The sequence below is a fragment of the Pelophylax lessonae genome, assembly GCF_965119305.1.
Source record: "Pelophylax lessonae genome assembly, chromosome: 10".
NCBI lineage: Eukaryota > Metazoa > Chordata > Amphibia > Anura > Ranidae > Pelophylax > Pelophylax lessonae.
Genome location: NC_138777.1, coordinates 46,181,880 through 46,194,277, shown reverse-complemented (window position 1 = coordinate 46,194,277; position 12,398 = coordinate 46,181,880). Strand labels below are relative to the sequence as shown.

The 12,398-nt window shown below is 41.3% G+C and overlaps 1 protein-coding gene across 2 annotated transcripts in view; it reads left to right on the top strand.

Moving 5' to 3' along the window:
- CSTPP1 (centriolar satellite-associated tubulin polyglutamylase complex regulator 1) overlaps positions 1-1,259 on the top strand; it is a 244,201-nt gene extending 242,942 nt beyond the window's left edge. For both annotated transcript variants that reach the window (XM_082271144.1, XM_082271145.1), the window contains exon 9: positions 1,045-1,259. In XM_082271144.1, coding sequence (XP_082127270.1) covers positions 1,045-1,213 — 169 coding nt within the window. In that variant the 3' untranslated portion in view covers positions 1,214-1,259. The remainder of the gene's footprint in view (positions 1-1,044) is intronic.
- The last annotated feature ends 11,139 nt before the right edge of the window (positions 1,260-12,398 follow it).

Here is a 12,398-nt window from a genome sequence, read left to right as displayed (position 1 = left end):
ATCTGAGATGTTATAAAGAAGAACGCACAGTAAAAAAAAAAAAAAAATTTGTAAATAGTTGGTTTGGGCTGCTCGTCCGTAAGAATTTCATGCAAAATAATGGTACTGCTTTCAGCACCTAAAATCTGAAATAATCGTACCGCCAGGGAGGTTAAGTAAAGGCTTTGTCAGTGGAAGTGTTGTACAAACATAATGTAAAGTACAAAACTTAAAAGACGATCTGGGGAATTCCTCATCCTCTGTAGGAAACATACACTATATAGCCAAAAGTATTGGGACACTTGCCTTTACACACACATGAACTTTAATGGCATCCCAGTCTTAGTCCGTAGGGTTCAATATTGAGCCCACCCTTTGCAGCTATAACAGCTTTAACTCTTCTGGGAAGGCCGTCTTCAAGGTTTAGGAGTGTGTCTATGGGAATGTTTGATCATTAGTCCAAAAGGGCATTTGTGAGGTCAGGCACTGATGTGGACGAGAAGGCCTGGCTCGCAGTCTCCGCTTTAATTTATCCCAAAGGTGTTCTATCAGGTTGAGGTCAGGACTCCATGCAGGCCAGTCAATTTCCTCCACCCCAAACTCACTCATCCATGTCTTTATGAACTCTGTAACAGCCAATCATCATGATCATGTCGAAAGTCTGTCCCACCTCACAGCTTTAGGACCCAGTTAAAAGGTCGCTGGGAAGGAGCAGTAAGGAGTTAAGCCCTCTCTATAAAACAAAGCTGGTATGCAATTGGTTTGTACAAATCCACTTTCCCCTTAGTTTGAAGTAGCATTGAAGAGACTGTAAAGACATAATGGGGGAGATTTACTAAAACTGCTGCACACACTTTTCACCAAAAAACTGGCGCACACAGAATCTGGTCCACCTCTGCATAGAAACCAAACCAATCAATCTGATTGGGTACAATGCACAGCTGCACCAGATTCTGTGTGCGCCAGTTTTAGTAAATCTCCCCCAATTAATATAACAATATAAAGATATTGTGAATATAAGGATTGTGTTGTTAACGGATATTAAAATTCTGTTTCTGACTATAGTGTTGCCCAGTTGACGTCTTGCTCTGTAACACAGCCTGCTGCCCCCTGCCCTCTTCCACCCAGAGAGATCATCCGTGTGGGCTCTCCAAAGAAGCCTTTACATAGACGTAGACGCCCGGACCTGGAGAGTGATGGCTCCACTGAGGAGACCGACTCCTCTGAGAATTAGAACCTGAAATTTGCCCATGATCTGCTCTACTAGGTCAGCTTTTCCTAATGCAGTCTCCAGCTTTATCTGAATGTACCCTCTTCAGTGGATACCACTCTTTTCTGTTTTTTAATTTATGTATTTTATTTATTAAAATAGACTCCTTTAATCTCCTGTATATTCTGGAATTATTTACTTTATAAATTACAGACTAACAATAAGCTACATAACCTTTTAACCATTTGATTAAAAAAAAAATACCAGAACTTTGATCTAAAATACTCCATTTCTGCTAAAGGTGACTTCTCACTAGAGCTCTTTTACAAAAGTAAAATTTTACTCCATGCATTGGTGTTGCAAACAACAAAATACTAACTGCCTGGTTACTACTACATCTCGCTCTGAAACATACTGAAGACCTGGGAAATCTTGCAAACCAACAAGGCCAGAGTCAAGACTACGTTTGGGCCCCCTTAAGACCTATAAATTGCAGTAACGTAAATGTGTTGGGGCGCCATACATTTATATTTCACAAGAACTTTATTAAAGTTCATATAGAAAATACAATACAGAGAACAAGAAAATTCCAGGGGGGTAGGAGTCCCTCAAATGTTAACCATAACAGAAACAAAAAAACTCAGGGCCCAGTCACACCAGAAACCGCACATAACTGCACATTTTTGATTGCATGTTTACATGAATTTGAAGAGCGCTTGAATGCATTTTGCCTGCATTTAGCAATGCATTGTGAGTGCATTTTTCTATACGTTTTTGGGCTTGGCTTTCTTGGCTTAAAGGGGTGTGGTGCGTTTGAAGTTTGTTTGTAGAACGTTCCCTGCATTTGCCGTGCAGAAAAATACAGCATGCTCTTTTTTTTAACTCACACCGAACAGCACTGCAATGATGTGAACTATGCCCATAGGATTACATTGATTTTGGGTTGTCTATGCAGTTGGAGTACAGTTCAAAACACATCCAACTGCATCCTACTGCATTTGCCGTGAAAGGGCCCTCAAAAGAATGAGGAAGCTAGCCCCTCTAATTACAGGCAATTCTACAGAATTTTCTCAAGCACCTACGGTAGCTAACCAAGTCACCAAACCAAGTGGACCACTAGCAGTGTACAAGGTGTAGATAAATAAAGGAGCATAAACAAGAACATAAACAGGTTCATAGAAGGACAATTGGTTTGTTGGCTCGAACAAAGCAAAGTGCTCTCCATACATTAGAATTTCAGCTTAACGCACATGCTGTTTGTTGTGATTCCCAATGCAGTGTTAGAGTTAACCATCAATGATGGCCCTAGAATATTCCTTTTACTCCAGTAAAGGTGGTAATGCCTAGAATGTGTGGCTCAATCACCATTTTTGCATGTAGCCACACCCGACACACATTTTGTTCATGTGCGTGGAGGCGGGGCACTTTAGGAAATGTTTTCTTTGGAGGTTTTTTAATTGATTTTCCTAAACATCCTTTTTAAAAAAAAAAATTCTTAACTTTATTGCAATCGCAAGGGGGTTTGATAGGCCCTCTAGGTGATAGCATAGTGCAGGTTAAATATTCTCTATAAGAAGGCGTCAGGAGCCTATTAGACCCCTAATGTCGCCTCTGTGCTCTGTTAAAGTCAGCCATACAAGGATCAAAATTTGACCAGTTCAGCAGGGACCAGCCACATTTTGATCCACGTATGGGCAGGGAGATTGTTCAGAAGTCAATCTACAAATTAACTTTTGTACAACTGCCCTGAAAGATTTTTCCCAATTGATCAGCAATGGTGGTGCTGATCAGTGTATTCTAAGCAGAATCCAAACAGGGAAGACCGCTCTAGGTGAGGCTGGAATCAAGTGCTGGTCGGATCCGCAATCCAGGATAGCTTCAAACAAAAGGAATGACCGCACTTCCGATAAATTTCAAAGAAAGGAGTGTCTTTATTCCACATCAATTGGATGAATAAGCGACACATCCAGTCGTGAAACGCGTCCACCGATTGTCCTGCACTCACAGTGTATTCTAAGGGCAGGAAAGGTGAGTCAGTCGAGAAAATTGAGTGTGTAGATGGGTGAATTGAGTCGGTTGGTTGAACGAAAAAATTGTATTATCTACGGGATGCTTTAGACTGATCAAACAATGATTACGCTGCATCAGATTGTTCTCCAACCAAAGCAGCCGGTGAATGACAACACTTAAACCGAAAGCAGTGATAACCATTTCTCTTGCCCCATGTTTAGCTTAAAGTCCTGGCAGAGTGACTGGGCTCTGAAATGTGAGGTTCTTCCATTGCCTTGTTACAGAAACTAAAGTGGCTCTAAAAGTAAAACATTTTTTCATTGCATTAAGGTTAAAAAAAAAAAAAAAAAAAACAACCTGAGTGCTCTATAGATCCAACTCTGTGCCCAGCTGCATCTGTTCTCTCCCCTCTTCCCACTCTCACAAGCTTGGCCAAGAGCAGTGGAAGCCATTGACTCCTGCTAAAAATGCTAATTATAAGGTATGTTCATTGATTGGAATGGAGAAGAAAAATTAGTAAAAACAATACTTCCACAAAGTCCACAAAAACAAAATCCACAAGAACTTCCACAAAGTCCACAAGAGTCCACAAAAACATTTCAACGCTAAATTTATTGAAAACTGATGTTTTGTTCTTAGGTAGATCTAAGCCCTATAAAATGCCTTAGAGCTATTTATGCATTGGAAACATTAGTAAACTAATTTTAGTTCAAGGAGGCCTTGAATTCCAGGCGTGGACTCCACATTACCTTGACTTAGGATTGGTGGACTCCTGGGTTCACTGAGGTTGCTTAGATGATTACCCTGAACTTGTAGGCACCTTAAGGTACTTGTATACTGACAACCATTTTAACCTGGGAACATTGTTGGACCCGCTGGCTTCCTTTTTAAGCAAACCTGTACTTATTCATTCAGGACAAAGCAACCATTTTGCTTTAAAAGCAAAATTCACCAATAAAAAATGTGCATAAATATATATATATATATATATATATATATATATATATATATATATATATATATATATATATATATATATATATATTTGTGTAATCATCAAAAAGATAATTCCCACAGGTGCCAGCCTCTTTGCCAATCATGCCATAGATTATGCTGTAATGACCTAGCTGCCAAAGTTTGTGCAGCTAACAAACAACCTTTGAACGAATGGACAGCTTTAAAGACCAAACCCAGATACCCAGGTTTCAATTTTGTATGGTTGCTGGCACACTGAAATATATATTGAGGTTGATTTACTAAAGGCAAATATACTGTGCATTACAAGTCCAGCTGCTCTAGAGCAGGGGTCTTCAAACTGTGGCCCTCCAGTTGTTCAGGAACTACAATTCCCATCATGCCTAGTCATGTCTGTGAATGTCAGAGTTTTACAATTTCTCATAGTTTGAGGATCCCTGCTCTAGAGCTTAGTAAACAAGGGGAAGCTCTGTTGACTTTCATCCAATCGCGTGCAAGCAAATATGCTGTTTTTGTTATTTTGTTTTATTATTTCTTTGCATGTGATTGAGTATTCTTTGCAAAGTGAAGCTTTACCTCGTTTACTAAGCTCTTAGGCAACTGCACTTGCAGTCCACAGTATCTTTGCCTTTTGTAAATCCACCTCATTGACTACTTATACATCTTGGGAGCTCCTGTAGAAAGATTACCCAGCTAGAATTCCCAATTTTGGCCAAAAAGTCAGCCATTACAAAAGCCAAAAGTCAGACTCTTGGGATAATGTAGAAAAGACATAACTAAGGAATCCAAGAAGAGTGACAACTCCTATATGACCGCATGACAGCGAACAAAAAACTTTAATGGTTGAAAAAAGTAAAAAATAAAATAAAAAAAAGCTGAAGTTAGGACTAATTATGGCAAACTAATGGTTAACATGCTTTATTTGATCTGCAGATGATTCTTTTTGCATGGTATTTCTGATTGAAACTTCTGAACAATGTTACGATTTTGAAGCCTAATCTCAAACAGATGCAGAGCAAGTCCTGGCTGGTAATCTAAGCAGCTCTAAAAATTGTAAATACAACAATTTAGAGGGTGGATGAAATGTTTAACACCGTAAAAACACTTTTGACAGTTAAATAATAATTCTCTTAATAGAGGTCTATACATCAGAAGAAAATGAGGGACTGATGAGGAAAGAGGGATTTGGCTCTGAATGAGGGATATTTGGGGATCTATGTCTGCTGACCTTCTGGTCGTGGTCACTGGGACAGGATATGAGGGGTAATCTCTTCAATGGGAATACAGAAAAACACTTTTTTTTGTTGGTGAAGACCTGTGGCAGGTTAAATTGATGTCTGTGTCTCTGTGTAAAAATGTATATTTGTATCCTGCACTTGATGCTGGTTTTTATTGGGACAGGAGTGAGTAACAATCTTCCCTACCTTTGGTGCGCTAAACAGCAATAAAAAACAGGTTCTTACCCTTCCTCAGTCTATCCTAAACTAAAATGACTTTAACCAGTTCAACTTGTGCACCTCTATAACCCTTGTGGACCAGAACAATTTTGATATTTCACCTATGAAGCTGTGTGCAAGTTTTATACATTTCACCTATGGGACTATGGATTTATTATTATTATTATACAGGATTTATATAGCGCCAACAGTTTGCGCAGCGCTTTACAATGTGAAGGAAGACAATACAGTTACAATACAGTTCAAAACAGGAGGAACTAGAGGGCCCTGCTCCTTAGAGCTTACAATCTAGAAGGGAGGGTCAAGTGAAACAAAAGGCAATAACCGTGGGGGATGGGTTGATGGAGAAAAAGGAGTTTGTTAGGGGTTGGTAGGATAGGCTTCTCTGAAAAGGAGGGTTTTCAGAGATCGCCTAAAAGCTAATAGAGTGGGAGATAATCGGACAGATAAGGGTAAGGAGTGCCATAGGATTGGAGAGGCTCTGGAAAAGTCCTGTAGGCAAGCATGGGAGGAGGTGATGAGTGAGCTAGAGAGCAGGAGGTTTTGAGAGGAACGAAGAGAGCGATTAGGTTGGTATTTTGAGATGAGGCTGGTGATGTAGCTGGGGGCTAGGCTGTGGATTGCTTTGTACAATGTTGTAAGTATTTTGAATTTAATTCGTTGGGTGAGCGGAAGCCAGTGGAGGGCTTGACAGAGAGGAGCAGCGGACACTGAGCGATTGGTAAGGTGGATGAGTCTGGCGGCAGCGTTCATGATGGATTGGAGGGGGGATAGCCTGTTTAGAGGTTTGCCAATGAGAAGGGAATTGCAGTAGTTGAGGCGCGAGATGACCAGAGAGTGAACTGAGAGTTTTGTTGTGTCTTTGGTTAGAAAGGGGCGTATTTTGGAGATGTTGCGGAGGCTGAGGCGGCAAGATTTGGAATTTATTTAGCAATTACTTTCTCAAGATAAAGTAAAAAATATATGAGGTGTGGCTAAAAAATTTTTGTGAATGATATTTGAAAACAAACAAAACAGAAGATACAAACGAATGACCTTTATTGGCCTTCAAAATAATCGCCATTCTTCACAACACACTTTTGGCAACGTTCGTAAAGCTTCTGGAAACTTTCAGCAAAGGCATCTTTAGGAATCGATTGCAGAACCGATGTCACACATTCTTGGATTGCCACAAGGACACAAACAGCAATAAAAGCCTGACAGGTTGAACTGGATGGACTTGTGTCTTTTTTCAACCATACTAACTATGTAACTATGTAGGTGTTCTAATCCCTCTCCACTCAGTGCAAAACTAAAAAAAATGTTTGCCTTTTGTTATACTTTAATCATTAGTGTGTGTAAACCTAATTAACTTACCTTACATGCTTCCTTTAAGCCCTGTTCACACCCGAGTGTATTTCAGCTCATAAAACGTTCATCTCTAAAGTCTCAAAACGCCCAACAAGCAAAATCCCATTCATTTCATGGGCTCCTGTTCACATATGAGTGTTTTGTCACCTGAAGTAAAACGCCTGAAGCTCAAAAAAGTACATGAGCTTCTTTTTTGGCTGATTACCAGCGTTTTTGTTAGAGGTCAATGCCTTCCTCCAAACACCTGCAAAAAACGCCTGAAAAAAGCCAGGAAAAAAACACCTGAAAAAAGCCCAAAAAACTCCTGAAAACGATACGCCCAGGTGTGAATGGAGCATTAGGTCTGCTAAATACACCATTAAAAGTATTTTGTTACATCTGTTCAATCATGAAAGAAATCTTGTGCGCTGATAACTTCCTGGGCTATCTGCTTATGTTGCACTGTTACCAGTTATATTGTTCCCAGCTATCTTAATAAACTACAGAAAACCAGGGGGAGGTGTTCTGTAGTTCTAGACCACTACTTACCCTAGGTACATGGTTCTCCATAGATGCAGTACAGGTATTTGTTCTTGGGTTTATCATCTAAAGTGGAATTCCACCCAAAGATGGAACTTCCACTCATCTGCTTCCTACCCTTCTTCAGTGCCACATTTTGCACCTATCAGGGGGGAGAGGGGGAATGGGTACCTGTTTTTGACAGGTACACTTCCCCACTTTCGGGAAACAGCGCCCCGGCGCTGTCCCTCGGAAGTTCCGTCGTCCTTCTCCTTACCCCGCTGCTGAGCCAATTAGAATGCGTAGCGCGCTTTGCGCATGTGCAATAGGGAACCGGCTGTGAAGCCGGAAGGCTTCACTGCCGGTTTCCCTTAGAATGAATGGCAGGGGCAGCACCCGGCAGCTGACCCGAAAATCCACAGCTGGAACACCGCTTTAATCCCTTGCTACTGACACATTAACCACATGTTGCCTGTCCCATGACACAATAAAATCAAACTCTTGAAAGAGCATAAACAAATATCTCCTGCACTTGGAAGGGGGCTTGTCTGGAAATGCCTAGCCTTGCAGCCCACTTTGCGCACGCATTGTAGGAAACCGCTTGTAATGCTGGGAGGCTTTACTTCCATTTTCCCTAAGTCAAGATGTCAGGACTCTGGAGGCGAACCTGACGTGCAGAGGGTAGCCTCTAGCTCACCGAGGAATGGAGCACAGACGAGTCACCCAGGCAGTAGACACAGGCTAACCTGAGGTGCAGAATCTAAGTGCCAACCGGTCTTCACCAGAGCCTCTGATGGTGAGGATGGATTTTGCTGCATGACAAGCCAGGAGGTCAAACAGGAATCAAACGGGATACAACAGGTCTCAGGTTCAAGAACCGAGGAGAAGCTGCAGACAAGGCAGCAAAATGTAAATGAACCAGCCACCCTTAAATAGGCTGTTTGGATGGCAAGACCAAAAAGGTCATTACGTGCGCATGCGCGTTCGCCTACGTGCCCGGGTCACGCCATCGCGCAGTGGCGAACGCCTGTTAGCCATTGAATTGGCCGTCGTGCATCAGCGAACGCCTGTTAGCCATTAAATGGGGAAAGGGGAGGTTCGCCCATGCGCACTTCAGCGTGCACAGGGAGCTTTCCTGACACAAGATGGCTATGCCAGCACCTGATGGCTTATTGAATAATTTCCTCAGGTGGGGACACTGCTAGATTCCTGGACAGGTAAGTGCCCTAGCATTAAAAGTCAGCGGGTACGGTAGGTATAGCTGCTGACTTTTACATTTTTTTTAAGAAGCCTGGAGCTCCTCTTTAATAAACAGTCTAGCCCCCAGCCTCACTTGCCTTATCTCTGCACACACATATATACAAAACCCAACTCAACATCTAAAATCATGATGTTACCAATTTTAGAAAAAAATGTATCTTTATGAGAAATAGCAATTTTTGCCCCTGTGTATGGTAAGTTAGATATAGACATGTATGTCTGAATCTTGTCATGTTTATTACAAAAAGGAACCAAGTGGACACATCTCTTATGAGGGCAAAGCAACCAAATTCAACAGCGGTTCTAAACCATGCTTGCTCTACTGTGTTTTTATTGGTCAATCTCCCTTTTGTGGTCATTTTTCTCTTACTTCCTGTTCATATAAAACACAATCAAGTAAACAGGAAGTGGGGAGATTTCCACACATCCCTGAAAAGAAAGTAAGTGGAAATTTCCCAGAGAGATAAAATTAACAAAAGTGAATGGTCTCCAAATTATTCACAGCTTTTAGAGCCCATGGTATAAACTCATTGGCATGTCAAAAAGATAAAAAAAACTCTTAAAAACTATATCTATAAATTTATATAAAATATATAATAAAGTAAATAGCACTTTTACAGCAGTGCCCCCATTAGGGTTTTTATTTTAAAATACACAATTAAAATACCATAGTGTAACAAACTCCCATTAAACCGTACTGTCCTATCCCCAAAAACTGTAAAGGACAGTATCTAGCTTTAAATAATCTTCACACAAACAATGACATGTTTGGACATATATTATCCAAACTGGAGGAAAAAATAAGGTTGTATAAGCTTTGTAAAGTCTATTCTTAACCCTGGGTCCAAGTGTCTCAACCATTGCTGGGGCAAGGTTACTTAGAGCCCAGGATGAACATGTCAAACTGCGCAACACCCCGTGCCCCCCTCCCAGTATGTATGAGCATTATGTGTCCGCAAAAATTCCCCCACAAAAACACTGAGCACTAATCTGCATGCTTACCCCTCCAAGCATAAATTCCCCCTCTTCCTAGTACAAATCTGCCCCCCTGCTGTAATCCCCCATCTCAGCACAAATCTTTGCCCTTTCCATTCCCCAAATCCCCCCAGCTCAAATGTTCCCCTCCCACAAAAAATGTTCCCCTCCTAGCACAAATTCTCTTTTTCTAAAATTGCCCCCCTCCTAGCACCGATTTTCTCCTCATTCCCCCTCCCTACAAATATCCACCTAAATCACCATTCTTAGCACCCCCCCCCCCCCCACCACTAAATTTCCCCTCCTAGAAAAATGCTTACTCTCTACTGCCCCCAAAATTCCCCCTTCCAATACAAGTTCCCCCCACCCCAATCTCCTTGTGGCACCCCCCCCCCACCTCACATGATACCACAGTGCTCCGGGCAGCCGCCCCTCCTGCCCATCCCTTCCCGGCCCTGGTCTTAATACTGTATTACCATAGGCTGTAAAACCTCAATGACAGTAAAAATAGATGAAATACCTTGTTTCAATTTCCAAATGAACTTCCAATATGTAGAGCCAGCAAGATATAGCTTATCCAAGATCAATACAACTGTTCCAAAGTCTCAAGTGCAATTATATTTTAACAGCGTTCATCTGTGTGAACAATGTCCTCATAAGCCTGTCAAAGGCCAGTAATAATTTCATCACACTGCTAAACTGCATGGGCTCCTTAGGTGCTGGAACTATAGATGCTCTCCAACCAAATACAAAAACTGTTTGCAAAGGTTAGTTCTATATGCTCACAGTGCTTACTAGGGTTCCCCAAAGATGTCCTAACACATAGATAGATGGTAGTTACATCCACAGGCCAAAGACGCAACCCCATGTAATGAGCAAGACCTGACTGGTTTTGCTGGTCCCACACATAAATCAGAGGTGACAAACAGTGTAGGATTTTTTCTCGCCTTATGGGGTTTCGAGCCCAAGTTGGTGTCGTCGTCACCTCTCATGCACACCTTCAACACACCATATGTCTCATCCCATAGCCACATCCAAAACGTAGTTGCTGCCTTTGACACAATGGGTCACACACCTACTATGGCCATGGAGGGGGGGGGGGGGTGCTGCTTTTCCTTTCATGGTTCAGTCACAGGGGTAGTGGGGATATGATTTTATTTTGGAATAAATAAAATTAAATATATCACCCTGTTCCTCCTTAGGACATATTTACATTCATAACAAACATTAATGCATGAATAGTAATAGGTAAATATTTATCATACAAAAATATATTGGTTCATGTGTGTTTGGATGGACATCAACAAATTATCAAGATCATAATGAATATTTAGATGTTTTCATTTAGGTATGAGTCACCAGGGGGTGTGATATTCAAAAACAAAAATCTATATTAATTGTTAGAAAATATACTCACTTTTTTAATCTAATCCCCTATATATAGAAAAATCACAGCACAAGATGAGCCTCTGTGCGAGTTATGACCTTTTTGAGGACAGAGCTCTTATATAAAGACAATTTACAAAAATGAAGCTAAGAATATGATTTAAACCGAGTTGGTATGTTGCTTCCAGTTCCCAAATCCACACCTGCTTTTTCTTTGCAATACTCATCTGTCATAATCCCCTTTACGTGGACTTGGTTTAACTTTCTCTATATTCCAGAACTTTAGATAATCAAATCCACCATGATGTCGAAAAATAAAAATACCTTGTTATGGGGGACCTTGAGATATACTTTCATATAGCTGTTTTTCAGTGCTCTAATAGTATTCCCCACAAAAAGGCTCCCCAAGTATATCTCAAATTGTACTGTATATGACTCCCTGGGTGTGACAATCTGAAAACCTATAGCATTTAACAAGCATTCCTGTAGACCATTTCAAAGTATCACCTTTAATAATGAAGCTACCATAGTCAGATCAACCACATTGTACAACTCCTCTCATCCCTTCTGTTCTGTGTTCATAATCTGTAGTAAATAAAATGAATATCTGACTCACAAAGTTAGTCGAAACAAGAATAAGTCCTTAATATTTGCATATAGAGTCCATAAGTCCAGAATCATAGCATAAAGTTATAAAAAATATAAGCAGCAGCCATCCTAAGAGTGTGTCCAAGGAATGACAAAAAAGGAAGGGGGGGCGCACCTAAGTGCAGTATTAAAACATGAGATGTCTGGACCAGGAAGTCCATGCAACTTGGAGTTCACAGCCTGCACTTGTCATCACGTTCCTCACCAGAATCCCGGCCCCCGCCTCCTGCGGTGACGTTATTTTTGCCCATGTGGTCCATCTTTCAGAAAGGGTTTCCCAGTGCTAAACCTTTTATCCAATTTCTAATTTGAGAAGCTGCAAGCAGTTCTGGATAATTCTGGCTCACCAAGGAGCTGAACGATCACCCCCAAGTCACAGGAACAACCAGGCAGCGTCCAAAGAGGATCTTTTCAGGGGGCTCATGGTGCAGTGTCAGCTGAAACCTGGAAGAAGGCATCCATACAGCCAGTGACACAGTGAGTAGGCCTTAGAGAAATCATGGGAGAGAGTCTGTTGCAATTGTGCCCCTATTTTTTGCTAGAAGGACTGTTCCAGACCTGCTGCCATGGTTGCTTCCATGGTCTGAACCCCTTGTGCTGAGTTTTTACTATTTCTGTACAGAAGTCCTTTTCTACTACAGTAAACCATT